Source organism: Mugil cephalus, chromosome 2, assembly GCF_022458985.1.
Source record: "Mugil cephalus isolate CIBA_MC_2020 chromosome 2, CIBA_Mcephalus_1.1, whole genome shotgun sequence".
Lineage (NCBI taxonomy): Eukaryota > Metazoa > Chordata > Actinopteri > Mugiliformes > Mugilidae > Mugil > Mugil cephalus.
The window spans coordinates 13702663-13727098 of record NC_061771.1 but is presented as its reverse complement, the minus strand read 5'-3'; the positions used below and the strand labels follow the sequence as shown (position 1 = coordinate 13727098).

General features: G+C 42.2%; 1 protein-coding gene across 1 annotated transcript in view; it reads right to left on the bottom strand.

The window, feature by feature from the left end:
- ctnna2 (catenin (cadherin-associated protein), alpha 2) overlaps positions 1–24436 on the bottom strand; it is a 310831-nt gene that overhangs the window by 244365 nt on the left and 42030 nt on the right. Inside the window, exons 3-6 of the mRNA XM_047579695.1 lie at positions 14048–14243; positions 8659–8825; positions 6960–7079; positions 4364–4630 (exon numbers count right to left, since the gene is read on the bottom strand). Coding sequence (XP_047435651.1) covers positions 4364–4630; positions 6960–7079; positions 8659–8825; positions 14048–14243 — 750 coding nt within the window. The remainder of the gene's footprint in view (positions 1–4363; positions 4631–6959; positions 7080–8658; positions 8826–14047; positions 14244–24436) is intronic.

Genomic DNA, 24436 nt, shown 5'->3' with positions numbered 1-24436 from the left:
CGACACAGAAGACACGCGCGTACGCGCACAAAAGAAATCCAATATTAAAAGCCTGTTTGTCAGTGGAGCCACCACGGCCCGTCAGGTCCGCCGTCCAAGCATCAAGCATTGCAGAAGTGTCAAAGAAACAGATCAATGTGGTCTTAGGACAGGGAGCAGCTCTCCAAAACAGACAAGCACAATCATCCAGCTCAGCAGCATTCAAAGCAGCTTCTGTTCTCGGATCGGTGTGGACGTGAAGGCAAACGGGGAGGAAAACTTTGTGCTGCGAAATGACAAACGGTGCCGCGTGTTTCACGAACCCACTCAAAGCATTGTGCTCAAAGCATTAAATCATACACACACACACACACATGCGAAACCTTGAAAGAGCTGCGGCCCACAGCTTAGTGTATCAGCTCATTACTATTCAGAGAGGACCTCGCCATAGTCTGCCTCTCTGGTAAGTTAGGAATTAAACATGCACCAGTTTCAGGCAAGCACACAGGGATAAGGAAGGGGCAATTTGTCTCATTTAACTGCCGCCTGCGTGCCTGCCAAATGGGATCGAAACATGCACGTCTTTTGCTTTTCTAAAAAGCCACGCAGTTTTACATAAAAACAGTGTGATTACTGAGGGCCACGGCCTCATGCGCAACAACACGGCATTTCAGGAGAAACGACAACGTGCTAATGCCTCAGCTATGGACAGCTTCTCTCATTCATCAGACGCGTTATTTATTATCTGTGTCTCAACCAACTGGTCGGCGGAGTAGTTCCAAATATTACCACAAGAGGTCACTCACATACTGTAAACTAGCAATCTTAGGGTAAAAACATCCACAGCGTCAGAACCACTTTCCCAACATTGAAAAGATCCTTCTTTTTACTGGCAAATCACGACACTTGACAGTTCAATGACAAACCCTGTTGAAAAAGGTAAAAGTGGGAATCAGGGAACTGCTTTTCCATGAAAGTCAAAGTAACATCCGCACAAATGGCAAAGCCTCCCAGCAGAAAGTTTCTGAAAGCATCACACACTGCCGGTGCCAACGTGATCCTCAGTGAAGCGAAACCCACACACCCGTCCTTCCACGCGATGGTCAGATCAGGCCTCCTTCTGCCACCGCTCCATGGCCCTGTTCTCATGCTCCCATGCTCACTGTGGACAGGGATCACCGTGGGGATCCTAACCCACTTACGCAGCCCTGGCATCAAACCCTTCCACTCGTCCAGTGTTTCTGCTTCTAACAGCATCGGTCACGACGAGGGCAGGTGCCACGAAAACAAGGGTGTTTTTATGAGTCAGCTATTATTCTCCTATCAGTGGTCATAATGTTATGGATGATTGGGAGCCATAAATGGATGTATCGGAGTGCTGCACTGATAATTGTTAAGCCACTACAGTTATATTTATGGGAGTTTAAGATTTAATTTCATTAACTTTAAGGTATTTAATAAAGGTATTCGTTGATGACCCAGGAGAACAAAGAAAGTTGTGGAAACGCTGCAAAACCAGAAGCCAATAAACAGAATAATTACACAGTTACTGTGTAACTATGTAAACCAGCAGCTACTTTCAAGACATTTAACACTTCAAAAATCTTGAGTTTTTTTTTTTTTACAACTGCATCATCAGTCTGATAAAACTGACACGTAAGTTAAATTCAGTGCTGTGCTGTAACTATACTCACGTACATGGAGATGTATGGAGACAGAGATAGTGAAGGATGGAGACGTTAAATAAAGTAAAGCGATGTGAGTGGACTCTGACTCTACAGATCACATGAGTGGAAATTATATTATATATTTATAAGTAGACCAGTGGAGGGCAGCAATTCTCTAAATACCTCTAAGCCTAATGTGACGTAAAGAAGAGATGATGAAGAGGGACGCTTAGTACATTTGTGTACTACTAACTATTATTGTAGTTTGCGCAATAGAATGTCCTTCACATTGTGTACTTTAGTTAGGAGTACAGTAATATCTGCTATTATCTCTCTCTCTCTCTGCTTCTGAAGTGTTTCTATTGGAAGCTTAACCATCCTACTTCAGATTATATTAAACAAGTTGTGCAGTATTTTTTTTTCTTTTTAGTCAAACCTTCCGAGATTTACATTAGCTTACTATAATACGAGACCTTCAGAATCCGTGTATTACTAAGTACCTTTCTCTTCTTCCTTTCAGCATAATTGTAGAGCTGAAGTCCACGAATACTGGTTTGAAGTAAAAGGTGAAACACAGAGGAGCAAAGTCACAAAACTTAATCAAGTCTATGTGTAAGGAAAGTGGTAAATGTCCTCGTATTTATATGGCGTCTTTATTCTTTTACACATCCACACGTCCACCCATTCGCTCACACAATAACCAGTGTCACACAACACACTCTACGTTCTGAGCCACAGCCCAGCTGTGACAACTGGGTTTGTAACAAACAGCTGATCAGATTCTGTGTCGATAGATCCAAATTAAATGGTTGACAACAACAGAAATACTCATTCCACCAGAGGCCGCTGTGGCAAGTTACAGGATTTAGTATTTAGGATGTGGGGATTTAGCAAAAATGATGCACTAAATAAATAAAAATGCAAATTTAGACACAATAAGAGCAGAAATGGTTCACTGGTATAACATCAAAGATCTTTCACTAGGGTGAAGTGAGTTCTCATCCTTGTTTGACTGGGTTCGCTTTGTCTACTGTCAGGAGTTGTGTGAAAATCCACTGATGCTTTGAATGATTTTTATCTAGAAAGGTGGAAAATTCTGAGGCGTGCTGATACTTTTAAGAGGCTCTGTGCATGGGGGTAGGGAGAACTGTAGGGAAAGGTGCAGCATTCATTCAAAGTTGCTCTGTGTGTGTGTCAGCAAAACGTCTTAAATCTATATGCAAATGCAGTTTGGGCCTCATCAGTCAGGACTCAAGCTGAAGGGCAAATGTAAGGCACAGAATATTTGACACATGAATCAAAACTGGAGCCGGATCTGTAAGTGGCAAAGGTGCTGTTGGTTTGCTATACCACCGATTTTCTACTTTTTGTTTTGAAAAGAAACATGGTGGGACTGGTCCTGGTCAAGAAGACAGTAGGTAGGTACCAGCAGGTCATTGTCAGTGCGTGGCCAGTAGGTGGCAGCAGAGAATCGTGTTTACACATCGAACTGAGCAAAAGAACAAATGAAGTTTGTTGCGCTGAGCCAATTTAAATAAAGATGATGAATGCTAACCATCACAGTATAGAGAAGAGAGTAGTGTGTGTGAGTAAATGAAAAATAAAAATATAAAAATCACAGAAGGAGACATAAATATCCTGAAAATAAATGGTTACTCATATAGTTACTATTCACAAGTTACAACACTGGCTCCCTGATTAGATTCCCACCTCATGTACAGCATCTCTAACGACGTGTAATAAACAGGTCTCAGTAAACAGTTTAAGCCCTTTGGGCACCAAATTAAATTTAAAACTTATTTGGAGTGCAGGCATGGGTTTGGCCTTGAAAGATAACACTGTAACAGATAACACTGCTAATGGCACTAATAGCAGTTTGAATTTGCTGAAAAATGGAATTTTTATGTCCGCCTAATTTCCCTCAATGATATTTGTCTTCAAAATGACTGTAGCTTTATGGTGTGGACTGGAAAAACAATGGGGTCACAGCTTCAGTCTAGTCCCATTTCAAATTTGACAATAATAGTACTGACGCTAAGGAAAACATGAGAGGTGCCAAGGACATAATAAACAGTCGTCTAGTGGGCCAAGTGTGACGCTGTGGCTAATACATACAAACTAACACAAGTTACAATCCAGAATATGTGGAAAATATGTGCTTCAAACAGAAACTGTGAGAGCTTGCTGCAGTGTACTTTGTGCCTTTGTAGATGAAAGGCTTAGTGTGGACTAACTATTCTACTAGAGGACGTTTACTGGAGCTTTGGAAAGTCTGTAATATTGCATCTACACTAATCTTGGAATACAGTGAGGCTAATAGATGAGTTAAGAACTATAACTGTCACAAACAATGGAGGTGCCATAAAAAAGAAAAAAAAATTAGAAAAGAGAAATAATCTGAATCTGTGGAACAAAACTTGCCTTAAAAAGTATTTCTGTCTTTTTTTCTGTTGAAGTTAAAAAGGGATATGACAGGAGACCTAAGCCTCTTAAATATGGAACCGGGAAATGTCAGATCATATTGACGTGCACAGTGTAAAGCCAGCCTCACTGCTCCCGGTGTCTCCCTCGCAGAAACTTTTATCTTGTTGAACTTTAGGACACAATGAAAATACAGGCGTTCATTACAAGGACGCGCTGAAAAGGTCGCAGAGAACATGGAGCGTATGTGCCAAGTGAAGGATGTCAAAGAAGAGCAGGTCGCTGTCTCGACTTACATCGAATTCGTTGAGGGCGGCAGCCAGCTCTCCGATGCCGGCGTGGCCGTGCTTCTCGTCGGTGGGCGAGGTGGCCTGAGCGGCGCTGGATATGCCTCCTATGGCCTCCTGGACCTGCTTGAACACGTAGTCTCGGTTGGCACGTGTGGCCGCCACGTCCGGGTGGCGCAGGAAGGCCTGTGAGGCCGTGTACAGCATGGTGGCATTTTTCTTGAGGGCGCCGCGCGCAGCCGCCATCTCATCTCGACACTGGGGGTCTTTCAGCTCCTGGAAATGGTGATAATGGTTCTCAGTTAACAGGTTTTTTTCAGGTTTTTATTTTACTATTTCTATATCTGTCAACTTCCACTTTTACTTTACTAAATTTTCAAAAGAAAACTGATACTTTTACTCGATATATTATATTTCTCATAAGCATTTTCGTTACTCATTATCGTTTTGTTTTGTATGATACTGGAGCACAGACAGCAAAAGTCCGATCACTGGTTAATCGTGTTAGGCGCGAGTGCAAACAGGCAGCCGCACTGACATTACATTTCATCATCATCCACTCCACAGTCACTGACTGTATCCACACCTGATCCTAGTCCACCTGGCTGTACACGCTACGCCCATCTGCTTGAACCGAGGACAATGATGGAGCCTAATGACTTGACTTCTGACGACGTTACTCCAGCACCAGAAAATCCCAAGAAGCACAATCAAGCTGCGAGCAACATTATCTACTAATGCTATCATCATTAGCATGAGATTAGCCTGGCTGTTCCAAGAGCAGCTCCCACAGGACTGTGTGTAGCTAACGGTAGTTAGCTATCTGTGGATGGAGCAGGAAGAGACGAGAAGGTAAAGTGGCACGATGCTGTGTCTGACTAACGTTCGGTAACTTGGCTAATATCACAAATTAAACATGTGGTGCAGAGTTGACAAAGTGGGGCTAATGAGACGGACTAGTGTGGTGGAAGGGGACAGATTGTTTGGGTAAATTAGTGGTAATAATTACCAGATACCAGATACCAGGAGGAAATATGTACCATGATAACGGTCTCTGAGTGGCAGTGTGAGCAGCTTTTAGATTATATTGTGTAGTGTACTGACCACACAGACAGCAGCTGCAGGAGTTTGCTCCCAGTACATGAGCAGGTACCAACATCACAATGGCTGAATGGCTATGGCTGAATATCTTTTACAGTTTCAGAGAAAGCTTAAAACACACAGAGCTACCTATTTATAGGTGAACATTTTGACACAATTCATAAATCAATTACAGATGCATGCACAGTGCATGAAACTAAACGTGTGCAACTCAAATTAAAGCGATTTAGTGCAAAACATTAGATTGGGGTCATGACATATTATGAAGTTGAATTAATTCCATCATTTATATTTTCATCCTCACATTATTTCAGGACTAAACTACATCAAGCAGCACTTGGAAGCAAACTCTCTGCCACTGAGTGAAGCCACCAGGTCCTGCTCCTCTGATGAAGGTGACTTCAAACACAAGACGCCTCAAAAGAGCCGGATGGACACTTGGCCTTTTCACCAGATCACATGGAGTCACTAAGTCCTTTCCAACAGTGTGCAGGCTGTTGCTGAAAGTGAACACGCCTCTGCCGGTCTCAGCAGCCTGTGAAAGGCTACGTAGCGTTACAGGACTTCTATTTAGCCCACAAAGAGTGAGACTACATGGTGAAAAGTTTGAAAACCCAACTCCCTTTGAGGATAAACAGGAGGCTGTCTGGAAGCACTTAGATGTGGTCTAGGTGGGTGGTACATGTCCGAGCATCATCCACACAAATCCCAGGTCAAAAAGTTTCCCAGCAAACATCGGATTATCACAAGGTTATTTACTTCTCTGGAGTGGTTTTAATGTTGTGGCTGATCGGTGTACATGAAAAGGGAGAACAGGGAACTTGTTTCAAAAGGTTAAAATACATATAAACAAGACAAAAACGTCCCATCTGATGAACTGGGATTGTTCCAAAAACACAATGTTCGGGCGGCGTCTGCAAATCAGCAGCCACTGAGCTGAGTCACCGAGTTCAGCTCCAGCGTTGCCGTCTCTTGGCACGTGCAGGAAAATTCTTTTTTTTGTCACACTGGGGTTGTGTTTAAAAACTCCTGGATGCCGTGTTCACAAAGTACGCACAACTCAGGGTCTCTTGAATGAGCTGCTACTGTCAAAATGATTAGTATTATAATAAAAAAATAAGATGGTTTTTCATTATGGTGTTTTTTTGTTTTGTTTTTTACACACACAGAAAAAAATAGAGTTGCAGCTCGTGTCATCTTTAATATCTGTGCCGTAACGTTTCCACCGCCTCGTATCGGTGCCGCAGCGAGATGACGGCTTCATGGCTTTTATGTGAAACGGGTTAAACCGCATGTGACTGTGGAGTTGCTGTCAGAGCCTGACATCCATCATCTCTCGCGTGTGAGTGACTGATGTGTCAGATTATGGTTGCGCTTGTAAATTTATTGCTTCAAACTCTGCACTGCAGGTAGAGTTTCCATCTTACGCAGCAGTTTAAAAGACGCTGTATGATTATTAGAGAATGAGTGAGTGCAGTTTTTCTGAGCTTGAGGCGAGCGTTACCTGCTGTCTCCGGGCCGCCACGTAGTTGAGCTTCACCATCTCCTTCCCAAACTCCTTGAAGCGGTTGGCCAGGTCCTGCTCGTTGGTCGCATTCTTCACTCCCTCCAGGGATTCCTCCACCTGCCGCACAAACATACGCTGAACCTTTCCAAAGGACCGGACTCACGGGTAAATGTGCAGACAGTCTCTATTTTGAGACTTTTTAGTAAAATGAAACAATAACAAAACACTTTAAATTGGAAGAAGCGAAAGTGATTTTTTTTTTCTCCAAACGAATCATTTTTTTCCTAATTAGAATGGGCAACAAACATTTAATTGTGCAATTTTAGCCTCATTTCAGCCGTCTCCATCAATTTTGCCGGACCGTCCTGATCGTAAACTTCTCTAATGAAAGTGCTGCGGACGACGTAATGAAAAAGAGCACAGAGAGACAGAGAGAAAACTTTTAAGTGGCCTTTGATGGCGTTGGCTTATACAGGCTGGAGTTAAGCCCCTCGCTGGGCCTCAGGAGGGAATCTGGTGAAAGAGACTCACAGTGTGCAGTGGTGAGAGAGGGACAAAATGACTCAAAACGAACGGAGGCATGAGTTTGCTTCAAATTACCTAAATGCGTATCATTCTCTGTGACACGCCGTGATACGCTGTGATACAAAGCCCCGAGTTACTGTCAAAATATGCAAAGACACTGGGGTGCTGTAGTATGATATTAATACGGTATAATCAGATGTGTGTTCCTGGGATTCTCCTCCATGCTTCATTTATATGCTAATGCACGTAGAGCACAGGTGTCAAACATGCAGCCTGTGGGCCAAAAGCGGCCTGCCAGCGGGTTTAATCTGGACCCCGGCATGAATTTGTAAAGTACTTAGAAGTAGGGCCGCACGATAAATCGTTGAAAAAAAAAATCGCGATCTCGATTCACACATACATGTGATCTCATTTTGAAACACAACAATTCTTAAGCATTTTATTCCACGAGCAGCTTCACAAACAAATGCTCCCATTTCTTCACAGACTTTTTGAAGCGCCCCTAAAGGCAGCACTGCCACTGACTCGACCTATGGTAAAGAGTCTTTACAACACGTGATTCCATCAATGGAGGAAGTCCGTCTGCAGTTGAGTGTGTGGAAACAGTGATGGAGAGAAGCAGAGAGAAGTCAGCGATAAAGAGAGTTAAATGGCGAAGAAACTACAGGTGGAAGTGACGAGAGTCGCCCACAGACCTGAACCGAACTCGTGCCCAAAAAACGTATGCTCCACATTCTAAGGAAATCTCAATGTTTGATACTCTGCTTGAATAAATATTTGAATGTTTTTTTTTTGGTTTGTTTTGTTAAAGTACATCAGTGCAATAAACAGTTTGTAAACAAAATTGTGCCAAAGAATCGTGATCTCAATTCTAAGCAAAAAATCGTGATTCACTTTTTTTTCAGAATCATGCAGCCCTACTTAAAAGACTGCAAATTTTCAATTAAAATTACTTCTGTTCCTAAATTGTCTTCTGTTTTAATGAGATGGATAAATTGGGCTGTGCGTGGCCCCCAAACTAAAATGAGTTTGACACCCGCGGCGTAGAGGCTGTAATAAAATCTTACATATGTCGTGTGGGATATACAGAAGCAGGAAGTCTTAACATTTGCACGATGGTCTGTCGCTGAGCTGCGAGTGTTAACGTCGCTGGGTGACAATGACGTCTTACTATTTTGAGGTGGGCCAGCAGCCTCATGACATCGGCCATGTCGGCGAGGATGAGCAGGCGGGTGACAGCAGACAGGAGGGCGCGAGCGGCCCTCACCATGGTGCCACGTTTCACAGAGGAACACGGGTCGTCTGCGAACTCCGACGAGGCGATGCGCATCGTCTCTCCTGCACGAGAGAAGAGAGAAAAAAGTGGTGCCGACAGGTTATTGTTGTCTGTCTGCGCAGATGTGTGTGTGCATAGTACAATCGCCCTGGTGCCCACAGTATATTGTCAAACATCGGGCTAAAAATGAAGGTTGTTCTGCGACTGTGGATCAGAAGTCAGTGGCTCAGGTTCTAAAGTCATAAAACTAGAGTTACACAATCGAACATTTGAAAAACGTTCCTGCTACGACATTCGGATGATAGGATCAGACTTCGGTATAAATAACTCTAACTCTGAGTATTCATACATCACCACAGTTCAGGCTGCTGCTGCTGGTGTAACGGTGTGGGGGACATTTTCTTCCCACTTTGTTCCCCTTGTACCAAATGTATATACCCGACTGTTGTTGCGTGTCATGACTAGAGCTTCAGGCACCACGTCATAAAATCATCCGTTTCTAAAACTTCAGTTCACTGCACCTTAAATGGCTCCACAGTCACCAGATCTCAATCAGACAGAGCAACTTTGGGATGGGGTGGCAGATAAGCATCGTGCCCTGACAACAGGATTTCTCCAGGTTTGAACAAGTGAAATTTGAGACTTTTTAAGACCATTAGGAGTTAAATTTAAGACTTACACAAAGTACACAAATTAAGGAAAATCAGAGACCCAGACGTACTCAAAATAACAAGATTTTGTGAACTATTAACTCAGGACGTCCCTGGGGGGGAGGGCTCCATTTAAGGGGAACAGAAACATAATAGTCTGGGGCCGGAGGGGGTCACACTGTAAATGAAGCGATAAATGGACAGAAGAACGGTGCAAAATATGCTCATATTCAAGACTTTTTAAGGCCTTAAATTGGAATTATTAAATTTTTTATAAAACTTTTTAAAAGTTTGGAAGACTCTGGGGAAACCCTGCCACAAATCTCAAGCCGCCGTGCGATGCTTTCATTAGGACGTGGGCCCAACTGTGTGGAAGATTTCAATCTATGCGGCTCAGAGTTTGGGCTTCTTTAACAGAAGATCTGTGTCAGCATTTCATAATTTATCCACTGGAAACAAATGATGTTTTGATTTATCAGCTTTAAAAACGTCAAACTTGTTACGTTTCTCGCTTCCCCTTAAAAACATCTAAGCAAGCAGGAAACTCTGTGATTGGTTCAAAATCATCAGCAGTGGAGTTAACAAGGTTTTTGCACATTTTTATTATGCTGTGGGTCTAAACTAATAAAAAATATAAGACATTTTTATTGTCATTGTCCGATAAAAATAATAAATAAATAAATAAATAAATACAGCTTAACAGTGCTCTGGTTCAGCATCAATAAAAATAAAAGCGATAACGTCATAAAAATAAAAACTATAGCGGCAACACACAGGGAAATATATAATATGTACAACTAAAAGTAGACAGGGATTAATTAGTGAAAGTGATGACACTGAACACTGGTAGGGCATATAGCAGCAAAGCTATAATAGCTGTAAAACAGTCATGTAAAATCAAGTGTGTCACAGAATTATAAAAATAATTAACAACATTGTGCTGCGATAGACTGGAGACCTGCCCTGGGTGAACCTCGCCTCTCACCTGATGACAGCTGGGACAGACTCCAGCCCCAGAAAATGAATGAATGAATGAACATTTTTCTATAGAGCGCAGATGGACTAAGGAATATGTACGACAGCTATTAGACTACAGTCTATAGTGGAGAGGGCTGTAGAAGGTTGAAGGTATAAGCTGTTTTCCATTGAAAATTAAATCTTCAAAACAGTTCATCATGTAAAACTGAAAGGACCTAAGCAATTTCTGAATCCACCGCACATAGTTTTATCTTTAAAAAACAGCGTCGGCCCAACACCAACACAAAACCCATGCTGCTAGAAAACCGAGGGCTTATAAATGCCCCGTGTGCCGTCCTCTGCTGAACACGCTTCAACGAGGTCTCATTGTTTCTGCCCTCTCCTCAACACCTCCAGTAAAGTAACATTTAGAAAAACCCCTGCGATTAAATCCTCCCTCAGACCTCCAAGGGCCCTAACATGCTTTCTCTTCTTTATTTAAATCAGCCACACTTTGGTCGTCCACATAAAATTTAGACGTTGATGCAAATCTACAGCTTTTTTTCTGAGTCATAAGGCCACTTTTGTAAAAGAATGAAATTCTTGCAGCTGGGTCAGTGGGAAAGCAGCTGCAGGTCACCGCCAGCAGTGCCAGCTCCTCTTCGCATAAATTAAATTTACCGCACAAATAAACGCGTTTATCCGACCTTGACGTGCGACCAGTGCATCTTACGAGTCTTCAACACTCACACCGAAACAAAAAGAACACCACTGTTCCGCAAATGAGCTCATAAACACTGACACTGCCTGTAGAGCGAGAAGTCTAACGGGCCCAGCGACGAGCTAATGCAGAGTGACAGCGAAAGGGGACTCATTACTGAACTTGCCCCCTCTAGCTTAAAATCAGTGAGTCTAATTTAATCATGACACGATAAAGGAGTTCGAGGTGACGGGGTCACAATGATAGAGGCCTGATGACGGATTTAAAAAGGCAGAGGACACCTTTTAGAAGGAGGCACTTGGACGTACTCTAAAAATGTTAAATATAGTCAACACTGCATATTTACATGCTCATAAGTTTAAAATTATTACTACAAACTGTTTTCATTAATGAACTTAGCTCTAACCTAGGAAAGAAGAGTAAAGAGAGAATCAACTGTGCCCATGAACACCACACTGCCGAGCTGAGAGCTTCTGCTACCAAAAGGTTAGAGGATGTGGAGTGTTAATTTTCATCTTCTGTTCTGTCGTTAATAACAGGAATTAGCTGGTGCTTTTCAGAGAACCGAGCTTCGCCGTGAAAAGCGTCAGAAAGGCCCGTTCGCATTCGCTGCACTAATGCAAAAACCTGCTGCGTCACTTCAAAACGGAGCCCGAAGATCTCGATCATCGCCGCTTCCCTTTTGGGTCCGGCTCGCACGCCTAACAAGTGGGAAGATTGATCTTGTCCTTTTTTTGATGTCGGCCGCGGCGACTGCCTGTACGGCAACGGGCTATTTCACACATCAGAAGAGATGCGCGCTAAAGCAGTCGCGGCGGCCAAGTGGAGCCGACAGCGCAGGGTGAGGAATACGACTCCAACACAACATACGCTGAGCCCCATTTGCTCTTTCTGCCGATGTGGTTACTGAACAGGGGAATCCAATTCCATTCCGGGGGACCGACATTTGATTCACATAAAGGCTCACTGACTCGCACTCGGCCCAAGAAAAGAAACTTGGGAGAACGACGAACGACTGTGACGCTGCTCTCTTTGAGTAAGACCTCTGGGGAAAGCTGAGCATAAGTCGTGGCTGAAGTTAAGTGCTGCATGCACACAGAAGAAATTTCCCAATTGTCGCTAATGAGAATAGGCATCAACGACGTCTTAAAATTCAGCAAAGTCCTACTACATAACAAACAGTGTAACGATGTATGGCCATAGAGTAAACAACTCCAAAACTAAGCTCATTACATTCATGAGATTGCGTGCGCCAAGTGAAGCCCAAACCTAATGAGCACCAGTCCGTTGTATTTAATGGATTTGCCTCCTCACTTTGACTCTACATCCATCAAAAAACTGGGCTAGCATCTGACATGCTCCGACACTCTGAGCACTTATACTTTTCCAAAACATTGCAGTTTAATGCCAGTTACTCTCTGTACTTAGCCTCTGATGCCATTAACACTTTCACATAAAGTGGCGTCAGCGGTGCTTCTCGTTTCAGCCAGAATGACGCTCAACTCTCTCAAACGTGAGTCGCCAGCGCCACGTTTGCGCAAGCTCCGTTTGCATTAACGCAATTACGTCACAGTTTGCGCTTTCCGAAAAAAACAGTGCTTCACAGCCCGTATGGTGTCATTAATAATTCCATTTGTGCCTCACCCGGTAGGTTATTACACTCGTATAGCCGGAGAGTGAAAGTTAAAGGTATTCTGGATAAAAGTGGCAAAATCATTTACTTCCAGGAGATTATCTGACGTTTTATAGTCAGAATAAAGAAGAAGAAAAAAAGGTCCAGGTGGACATTTTGTGGCGTTAGTGTTAAAGGGTAAAAAGGGTAATTTCCCAAAAACATAGCACAAACAGTTACAGCAAATAGATCCAGTGAATTAATGAGACATCTTTGTCTTTATTTGACGGTGGCAGTGTCGTAGATTGTAGCAGGAGTCGCCTGGCTTCATCTAATCCTGCCTTAAATTGGTGTTTTTCTTTTTGTGTTCAGAAGAAAAGACGACTCAAAGGGCCACCCTCCTGTGGTGTTCTTGAACTCGTAGGTGGATGTTTTCACGAGGTCATGAGCTTTTCTTATTGTTTTCACAATAGGATGGCAAGTTAATGGATCACGATTTTCTTATTCACTTCGTATGTCTGAAGAAAGCGTTGAGGCTCCTTTATGAAGTCGACACTGTTCCTACGAAAACGAATGACTGAAACAGCTTGAGCAAAATGAAAAACTGCAGTGCAACCATTTCAGTGTAGACACTCACAACTACAATTTACAAAGCAATTCAGTTACTATCATGATAGTCTGTCTCATCTTAAAGAGCAATGATTAAAATACCCTCAGCTGTAAAGTCATGAGTTACAGTTAAAGACGGCACACATATGTTCTAGTGTATTACTTTTTTCTTAGATTTCATCTAACACATATACACACTAACTAAAGAAACAATAGGAGCGTCCTTGTTATCTATGGCAACATCATTACAAATATTGCAACACAACACTTGCGATATTGGTTCAAATGAAGGTAGAAAAGGCAGAAGGCACCAGATGCTTAGCGATGTCATTGGTACAGATGAGGCTTATTTTGAAGAATCTTGCTTCTACATATTAGTATTTTCATTTATACTGATACTGTGTAATTATCCTTTCATCACCCTAAAGTACCAAGAACTGATAATAACAATAAAGAAAAAAATAGAAATCTATACACAACTAGATGAAAGGACCGTTTGCAGATGCAGATTTTTTTTCAATAAACCACAATCACACACTGTGCTACGAGACATTAGATGATGAGTCAGATACTTCGGTTTGAATGAGAGAAAAACTGTAATAACAGTTCTGAGGGAAAGAGGGAACTATTAGAGGTTCGAGGTAAAACAGATAATTCATGACGATCCACATCTACATAGGTATTTCTGACCAGTGTGAGTCAACAGAACATTTGCATGAGGACACATAATCTCACCTTGCTTGCGAACATCCTCCACAGCAGCGATGAGCTCCTCTTTCAGGTCCTGGCTGTCTTTGGCAATCTGCTCACCCTTTTCCAGGAAGTTCTGGGTCGCCTGCTCAACGGACACGGCCAGGACGTGGGCCTTCTTAGAGCGTCCCTTCTTCTTACTGGAGGGCCCTTTGTTGCTGGTGTTCACCAGGGTTGTTACCTGGGAAACAGGAAAGAGGATTAAAGCAGGCTGGCTCACAGTGTGTGATGTGTTGCTGATATTGTGATTTGCCCGCAGTGACATCCCTGTCTCAGTTATTACAGTTACCTCCATATCACTGAAACTGGAAGAAACTAGGAGCAACATGGCTACAAGTAAACATACATCGATCAGGCATAACATTATGACCACCTGTCTAACACTATGTAGGTCTCCCTTGTGTCTCTAAAACAGTTGTGACTCATCAGAGGATGGACTTCTGAGGGTGTCCTGTGGTGTCTGGTAACAGGATGGTGTTAATGGGGGGTCTTTGGGTCCTACGAGTTGAGGGGAGGGGCCTCTGTGGATCAGGTTTGTCGATGCATTTGGGATCATGTGAAGTTGGAGGCCACGTCAACACCTTGTACTGTTTTTTGTGTTTTTTGAGTTGATCCTAAACTGTTTGTGTGTGTGTGTGTGTGTGTGTGTGTCAGGCTGCATCCTGCTGTGGATGGCTGCTGCCATTAAGGAGTGTTATTGCTACGGGGTGGGGGGTGCCCGATCTGGTCTAGGTGGGTGAACCCATTCATGAACCCAGATGGAGCAGCTTCTTTGGCTGTGTTTCTGTCTACAAACAGAGAGGTGTTAAGTGAGACGTCCATGTACCCGCAATATCTGTATGTGCTGCTTGTTTCACTTGGAAATAATTGGGGTGGCAAATACACAGTAGGGTCATCTCAGCTTTAGAGCAATGAAAAAAAAAAAAAAAAACACTGAAACTGGGTTGTTTGTGTGAATGTGAGTCTGTATTTACATAATTAAAAGAAAATATAACTAAAAATACAAAAAAAAAATGCTGTAGTCAGCTTTTATGATGGCGTTAAATATAGCATTTCACTATGACCTAAAAAAGGGGATGTTTCAAACTAAAACCAAACACTGTGAGCTTCTTAAAGGTACGTACAGTGGACTTTATGAAGTAGTCACTGATTGTAACCCTGCTTCCAACTATTCCTACCAAAACTAATGATGTTTATTGAAACAGCTTGAGCCAAATGAAAAACTGCAGTGCAACAATTTCAATTTTCACAACTACAACTTACAAAGCAATTCAGCTCATAACCTGTTCATCCTAAACTGCAGACAGCATCAATCAAGCATCGGCCTCATCTTAAAAGGCAAGCATTAAAATACCCATCCCTCAGCTGTAAAGTACAGTCAAGTCTTCAAGCTGTCCTTCTAGATGTAAGAAAACTGTAACTGAATCGATTCCCAGGCAGTAATTTCCTCGATCTGAACTCTTCTGGACGGACTAGACTGCACTCGATCAATAGGACGACGCGTCATCGATTCCTTGAAAATGAGCTCTTGAGTTAAAGTACAGTGTTTGATGTATTTTAGGTTTTGTAGGAGAAGTGCGTTACATATCACAAACATGTTACATATAATATAATGCACGAATCAATCCCGAAACAGCAAAGGACCTTGTGAAGACAATGACAGGAACTGGCACAAAGTTATCTGTCACCACAGCAGAATTAATCCATCTTTGACACAATACGAAATTCTGCTGTGCAAGGAAGAAGCCACCGTTCCAGTACCGCCATTAAACGCTAGAATACGTTTTGCAGCTGCACATGGGGACAATGATCACAACTTTTGGATGCATGCCTTCAACCAAAAAACGCTCTGTTTTGCCATAATGACCGAATCGTACTGTCTGGAGGACAGCTTCCCAATCACAAAGCCCAGTGGGGGGGGCAGCATCATGTGGTGGAGGTGTTTGCTGAGGAACATCAACAGCGGCCTCCTGTGTTTTGTGCCTTTTATGAACCCATCCATCCGCCCCAACCTCCTCCCTAAATTGACTTAGTTACCCCCTCCTTTGTTTTTGCTAAAGCTCCTACAGCTTCTAAACAACATTTCAACATTTCTAAAGTGTCTCTGGGCCACAAGCTTAAGAGACTGACCAGCAGGTGTCTATAAAACATACATCAAGACTTCAAACACAATACACTTGACATGCTACCACTAACAGCTCGAATGTAGCTTGTCACACTATTTGCTGACAATGATCACAACTTTGGGATGCATGCCTTCAACCAAAAATCGCCCTGTTTTGCCATAATGACCAAACCGTACTGTCTGGAGGACAGCTTCCCAATCACAAAGCCCAGTGGGGGGGCAGCATCATGTGGTGGAGGTGTTTGCTGAAGAACATTATGTGGGTATGCTGACGCTTCCCAAGACGTCAGCCAGGAAGTTAAAGCTTGGTCGCATATGGGTCTTCGAAATGGAAAGGGAACCCCAGCATTCAGGACAGCAGTCGAGGTATTGGAGTGACCATAATAAAGCTCTGAACTCAGTGTCCAGAATATGACATATGAAGGGATGGTCTGTGTTTTTGGTGCAGTAAGGGACACAGCAGGGAAAAGGAACACTTTTGGACAAATGTGTTCAAAAATATAGCAGAGGAATAGAGGCTTCAAGCTAATCAGCAATCACACAGTACACTCAAGAACATGGGAATTGTGGAGAGCACTTTAAAGGAATGAGGACGCGCACTAAGAAACTGTGACCGGTTGCTTCTCCCAAAAACTACTGTGAGGAAAATAGTTTTAAGGAAAGCTCAAACTGCTGCCTGTCCTAGTAGAAATTTAATCTGCTAGTATGACAGTGACATCTTTTTATGTCGGAGACCAGTGAGAAATCACATGGACAGAAGTGCTCATTACACAATCCAGTCAGAGTATGCTGTAGGACTATCAGTCTGACAGTAGCTGAACTTGCACACTGTCTTGACATGATTAGATTGTGGAATATATCAGAAGCTTTCACTCCGAAGAGCCCCTAAGAGCAAAGTTATGTCCTGTCTAGTCTGCAGTACTTAAAGACTCCCAGCCTGGAGTACAAACTTTAATGATGCATGTCCTCATGAGAGATGAATCCAGGAATAGTAGTGCTGATGAGACCAAGTTAAACTTTGTTTTGTTTTTTTGTCTAAAAAAAGTTATTCAAGATTTAATCACATTGTTTTAAAAATTTGTATTCATAGCTGCCCTGAAAACTGACTTTGTTTACCGCCGACTCATCTGCTCAGCATCACCTTGCACAGAAGAATGAGAGCTCATTATGCAGTGCAACGGTGTTTATTTCAATCCCACTTTTTATGAATCAATAACTCATCATTATATTTACACATGAAGGCACGCGCCAATCTGTGCAACCGCAAACTCCCTCCTCCTCACAGACACAAAGGCACTTAAATACTTGCTGCCCCTATAAACAAATAACCTTTTACCATAGATTTACCGCACACAAGAGCAATCGATATCACAAACGCACAATGACAAATAAAAGAAGGACTTGCTCTTCTTTCAGGGGTTCGTGTGGAGTAAATAAACAGTAAACTAATGTGTCCAGGTCGATTCAAAAGTCTTTTCTAGCTTGTCGCAGGGTATGGATTTGTGGTACAAGTGGTTATTAGACTAACTCGTAATTCAAAAGACCTAAAACATAAACAAACAGCATGATGCTTGACCATGCCTTGAACTATAGAGTGGTGCAGAATAGAAAACTTTAAATTATATGTATGATGACAACAAAACTTGAGGAGAGTGTTGGAGTTTACATCCCTCCCTCAGCGGACAAGGCAACATCATGTGACAAGATCCACGCCACTGTTGCCATGCAACAACCGGACCACACTGGACACAGTTTCGCTTCCACTATTTTCTATTTTATTTCACTAGATTTTTTACTTTATTTTATCTTTCTTTTTACTTTTTAGAGTGTTGTGCAAGTAAGTGACTGTGACCAAGTAATTTCCCCTGTGGATCATTAAAGTCTATCTAAGTCTAAGCTTAATGTGTCACTTTATAGCGTGGAATCAACAGCGGCCTCCTGCGTTTTGTGTCTTTTATGAACCCATCCATCCGCCCCAACCTCCTCCCTAAATTGACTTACTTACCCCCTCCTTTGTTTTTGCTAAAGCTCCTACAGCTTCTAAACAACAAACACCATTTCAACATTTCTAAAGGCTCTTTGGGCCACAAGCTTACGTGACTGACCAGCAGGTGTCTATAAAACATACATCAAGACTTCAAACACAATACACTTGACATGCTACCACTAACAGCTCGAACGTAGCTTGTCACACTATTTGCTATTTCAAGTGCTCTCCCATCTGCGGGATAGACACTGCCCTGATATAAACAATTGCATACGAGTTTTGATGTGTGTGTGTGGTAGGCAGATTTTTTGCATTTTAATAAGTGCTTAAACTGCATTTCATAAAGACCAATTGAGGGTCATCATTTAGAAGTGGTGACTGGGGATAGAAGGTGTCTTACTTCATCGCAGCGTTAATGAAAACACTATCTAATTTGCTTAGCGCTGTGCTTAGTGGTAATATTAAAATGTGGCAACAGAGTTTGGAGTGCATCTGGTTGTTTGTAATGGCATTATATTTTAGCAGTGCTACAGTCGAGCAGAACAATAACTGGGGCTAATGGCGTCCTTAAGTTGGCAGCCCATGCAATTACGAACATACACTGCCAAGAGCTGCCAACGGACATTGTGGATTAGGAGCAGCAATGTCAATATCTACGTTGGATTAGGGCTGTTAGAGAACTCGTTTAGCTACTGTGTTGTTTTTAACTCCCCCATGTTAAAGGTTTTGTGTCCCTGTATCTAGCAGTAGATATTTGTCAAATATATAGTAATCACAAAGGTATAATATAGTAGAAGCCAGACTATGTTGTTTGTCACAGCTGCTGCTTTTCTCATATAAGTTTGCTTAAAGATTGGTGGCCAAGTGTATAGGTTTTTCTTCTACCTGCATTGCAAGATAATGAGGTCTTCAACTCCAGCGTCTGCATAATGCCTTCTGCAACTCTTCCATGGAACAGAATATAATGAGAACACACCGAGTTATAGGTCCGCGTGATTTATCTGCGCTTCTAATGCTCATTTATTCATAAACACAGGGACGGGCGTTGGGATGCACACACAGGAGCCTACTACATGTGTCATGTGGCTTGCCATGGGGACTGACTCACTGAAGTCAAAGCTTGTTGATGTTTTGTTCTGCTGCAGTGACTTAAAAAGCTTGATGTATATTTAATTATGCCCACAAAACCTTGCACGATGCACTAAGGCAGAATTTATCTACTTTCATACAAACTTAACTGTGTTATACACACACACATACGAGAATGAGAATAAAATAACATTATGAGTTAGACCTTGAAAACCGCTGCTATGTGTCTCACACGTGTATTTTATGTAATTCACCTTAGAAGGTATAAATGCCAATAATCATGGTTCTGTCAATTAAAGCGTCTGAGTAGGCTGTCAAAGCTGCATGTTGTCCACGGAAAAACCAATTTAGACTCCATGACAAGTCTATGCAACACCATTACTTCACACTTGAAGACCACTGTCCGTCTTTTCCAGGGCAATTTTCAAGACTCAATATTCCAACACCAATATAATTTTAGGCTTTACAATGATCCTGTTGTATTGTATTGCCTTATAACAGCTTGAATTACTGGTTATAGTTCTTGAAGACAGACAAGGGTAAACAGGCTGCTGTGTGCTATAAACAGCATAAACAAAACACTCCTTATGAGAACCTGCGTGAGATGCCAGCCAAGTTTACACTGATTAGACGAGGACTGAAATAAACAAACTTTCCTGAGAGACAGAAACATTTCACAGAGAAAGGAGCGCTTTTGTTTAGGGTCTGAATTACATTTCATGGTTCTTAGACTGTGCCGTTGCTAAGGTATTCAAGTTTTACTTAGAAACATTATATGCCAAACAACCTGGCTGCATAACCTTTGAAATGAATCGGTACTGACAGGCAACAAATTCATACCATGTCTTATAAGAAAAGAGAAAAGAATCCTGCAACATGATATAAGTATATAACCTTAAAAGATACACAAGACATAGGTTTTACTTTGAAGTTGACTTCACTGAATGTGGGGTTTGGAAAAGATCATTTACTTCAACCTAGTGACATAAACGTGACCAGGTTAGAAATGTGACCTGTGAAATGTAAGGGGGCTTTAGGACCAACACATTTCAGGAAATCTGTGCAGATGCAGACTTGCTACTTGGCTTTGTTGAGTTAACTGGTTGCCTCAAAAAGAGATGAATTTGGGGGCTACTGGCTTGATTACAGAGGAAGAACCTCAAACGGCGCACGCTGGAGGCAAGCAAGGAGGGTGAGTCATCCACTTACTCACAGGTTTTTGATTCAGTTGCGGTGATTGTTGTAGTGATTGTTATTGTTATATTTTTGGTGGAGTAGACAATACAATTCCTGGATTGTAAACTACCCTTTCTTATCATTGAATTGATTTACTATATAATAATTATGTCTCAGTCTTTGGTTAAATATACGCATATTCCCATCGAGGGTAGATAGAAAGGTAACCCTAAACCTAAAGCTCAGTTTATAGCACTGCTGCACGATGATGGCGTATATACAACTAACGTAACCTGAAGTGCACCTACCAAGAGTTATAGCTGGCTGTGTTGGGACAAGCACAGAAAGTTCACATTTATTAACTTCAACATAAGCTGATCAGTTCCACTCAACACTGTGTGAAGTCTGAAGTGAAACTCAATACACCTGACCAGTCACTGGGTTAAATGCTTTCAATGGCACGACCCCCTCCAAGCTATAACAGGGTCAAGCGTATATTATATGTATATTATTGTATTATAGACTAACTTTCTTAAATGTTTCCAATTTGAATACAACTGGAGCAGTTTCAGTGCTAAGTAGCCTGTTTACTGTACATCTTGAATGTTAGCAAACGTCCCGATTAGAAGTGGTTATTGTTAAGGTTTGAAATAGTGCCGGTGCCAAACCAGTACTTTTGAAACAGTGCCGGTCCCCGAACCGGTGCTTAAAGAATCGTGTACAATGAATAATATAATGGAGTCCTTGGGGAAGGCTGTAGAAACAAAAGTTGCTTCCAAATAAATATGAAGTGAGCCACAGTAATGCTCACTTTGTGCATTCAAATGTGGCTTAACACAAAACAAAATAAATTCAGCATCCAGGCAAGGCAATCGTGTCCTTTCCTGGCAGCTGGTAATTGGCCCTGGGCGAGCCTATTTATTCTGCATATTAGCACCACTGCTTGGACTTTATGCAAGACCACACTGGTGTTTATTCCAGGCAGCTATAAGTTAGGCTATTCTCTGGGGGCTTAGACTTCTCATTCATCTCTAGGGTTACAGTGTCCTATCAACAACCAATATAGATGTGACGCTGTGACAGTCAGTGTCTTCACACGCATATACAGTACATACGTCTTCTATAGTGGACTAAGACTTAATGCAGAGAAAGCCGGCATTTGTATCAGCGGTGGGATGTTTAAAACACATCTGCACAGATGTTACAACAACATAAAATATCCAATTTGCAGCTATTCGCTGCTATAGAGGAAGAATCTCACTGGGCTTCCTGCTTCCCGGTGAGGAGAGAATTACATTGTCTGCGTGAATATATCTCAAGGGTGGAAAGAGACGAATTGTGCAGTTTGGTTCATTATGTTGTTAAATGCTGAACCACATGGGCTCGCAACACATTATGAGTAAAAAGGTACTTCTACAACATGTTGTATTACATGCAGTGGTTCTCCAGAGGCCCCATGTAAACACACTGAGTGTGCATAAAAACCCTGCTTACGCAGCATCACCATTTTCCACATGTTAATTTGCTTACCGTGTGCAGCTTTATTTTAATGGCCGGCTTTCTTTTATTGTGAAAGTGCTGTTCCAATATCACTGCTGTAGTATGCAATCTTTATTATCCTTTGGATGTTACACGATAATTAATCAGATGGAGTATGCGTGATGAAATAATTATGAACACCTCGAGCCGCACCGAGCACAGCTGCTTCTGATGGTCGTGCACGAGGCTTCGTGCTCCCGCCCCACTGAAGAGGCACAGACGGATGCTGAGCATCCATAGGTGCTGCTATTTAAACAGTGATTAAGGATGTGTCTATATTCATATATGGCTACTAACTACAGAAGTGGAATTCATGCTCATGCATAAGCACACAATCACAGAAACGAGGCTTACAAACAAACAATAGGTATGCACAGCATTATAAATCTAATGAAAAGAGTGCGTGTGCATATTTTTGCATTCCTCCAGAGTTTTAATCTTGAATCTAGGCAGTGCATCAGCAGCATCCAATTTCTTTCTGTACAGTGGTGTTTAAAGGTGACAACAAGGGAGCTGCTGCTATTATTATAAGTCACAGCACAGAAAAATCCTGATATCAACACTGGTGATATCAAATAAATAAGAATATACCACAACTAGAGTGGCTGGGTATCAAAAGGTTACTTAGTGTAGATTACACTTATTTTTCAAGAACACGCATACGATATTTGTACCATCTCAGACTATTAACGTAGAGACTGAAAAAGGAAAACAAGTAAACTAAAAAGGGACTCTTAAGTAGAAAAGTAGCTTTGTGTTTTAGGATTAAAACATACGATAACAAACGTTAGAAGAACCCCACGAGGACAGTTGATAAAGACTGAGCAAGAAAACAGAGTCACAGCAATGACCTCATCATGATTCATCCGCTGGACAAGAAAGAAATAAACACACACTCGGAGTGAATGCACAATTTAGTTGCGCCATCGACAGACAGACACGCTTTTGCAGCGGACTCTATCTGATCTTGGTCTAATGTGTTTTTTTTTTTGTTGTTGTTGTTTTTTTTATTTTGATTCAATTAACCTAAGTTGGACCTAAACTCTAAATCCATTTATATAACTTCACGTAATCCCATTTAACAGAATCAGGAAAAGTCTTTTTTTTTTTTTGACCCTCTAATGAAATCCCCTTTTGTGCTACAACCTCCAGGCTCAAACAGGAACAAGTTAACAGGTAATGCATAAGTAATTATCCTGCAGCAGCAGTAAGGCTACCATCTGCTCCGTGGATAAGGAGTTGTTGTGCCTTGCCCTCCTCTTTTTTATTGCAGATCAATACTTTTAAATGCCATGTGGCCTCTCCTCTCCAGAGCACTGACCAGTGGACTCTCCAGTCAGTTGTAAATCCCTGTGGCCGTGCGTAGCCATTCAATTTTCCGCCCTGAGCCTCCGAGACTCGCGCCCAATGGATGAGAGGTGATTTAACGGTTCAGCATTGGGGAAAGGCGTGCGCATGTAATAGCCAGCTACACATACGTGATCACGCACACACGTGCGTCGCTCCTGAGAGATTCCGTTAGCCTTTACCGCCTTGCACGGTTGGTGATATACATAACGGCCCGTGTTAAATAATTGATGAGGCCATTTATGCCCATGTGTAAAGTGTAAAGTGCATAATATGTGCAAAAAGCCCGGGGGACAAAAGCAGGACGGGGGTACTCTACAATTTTTCCAAGCTAGCGATTCAGCTTGAGTAGCTGTGAGAAGGACAGCGCATAAACATGTTTGCACAAGGGGGCTGTGGGTCTTCATTCACACACCAACTGGATAAACCAAAACAACCGAACCTACCTGCAAATACAGCATTTCAGCCTTACATCCTGCAGAGATGCATTAAAGAACGTATCTTAGAATATTTTTATATCACTGCGGTATTTAAAACACATCTTGATGTTAACAAGCGCTGAAGTGTAAAGCAGTGAGGATTAGTGAGCATTAAAAACTCTACCTGAATGGGGTTTGGAGTGGCAAACAGGAAGGGTTTAGGAGGGAACTGTCACTAGGCGGGAGTGTCAAGCCTTAACGTACTCAAGCCTGCAGCACGCTCACCGCCAAGCACATCCCCATGAAACCTCCCGTCAGCAAACTTAACCATAAAGCCTGGAGATGAATTATCTGATGTGATGATGGATAAGGAAAAACAAACTGTGAAAAGGATATTTTTATAATCTATTTACTTATTTTCCAACACAGTTTAATGCTAGGCAATTACCTGCTATGTATGTTCCCACTTCAATTCTAGAGACATAGTATAGCTATACACCAGTCAGGCATAACATTATGACCACTGACAGCAGAAGTAAATCACATTGACCATCTAGTGACAATTCAATGTTCTGCTGGGAAACGTTTGGACCTTTCATCCGTATGATTACTTAGACATGTACCACCCACCTAGACCAGACCAGGCACCCCCACCCCACAGCAATGACACTCCTTGATGGCAGCAGCCATCC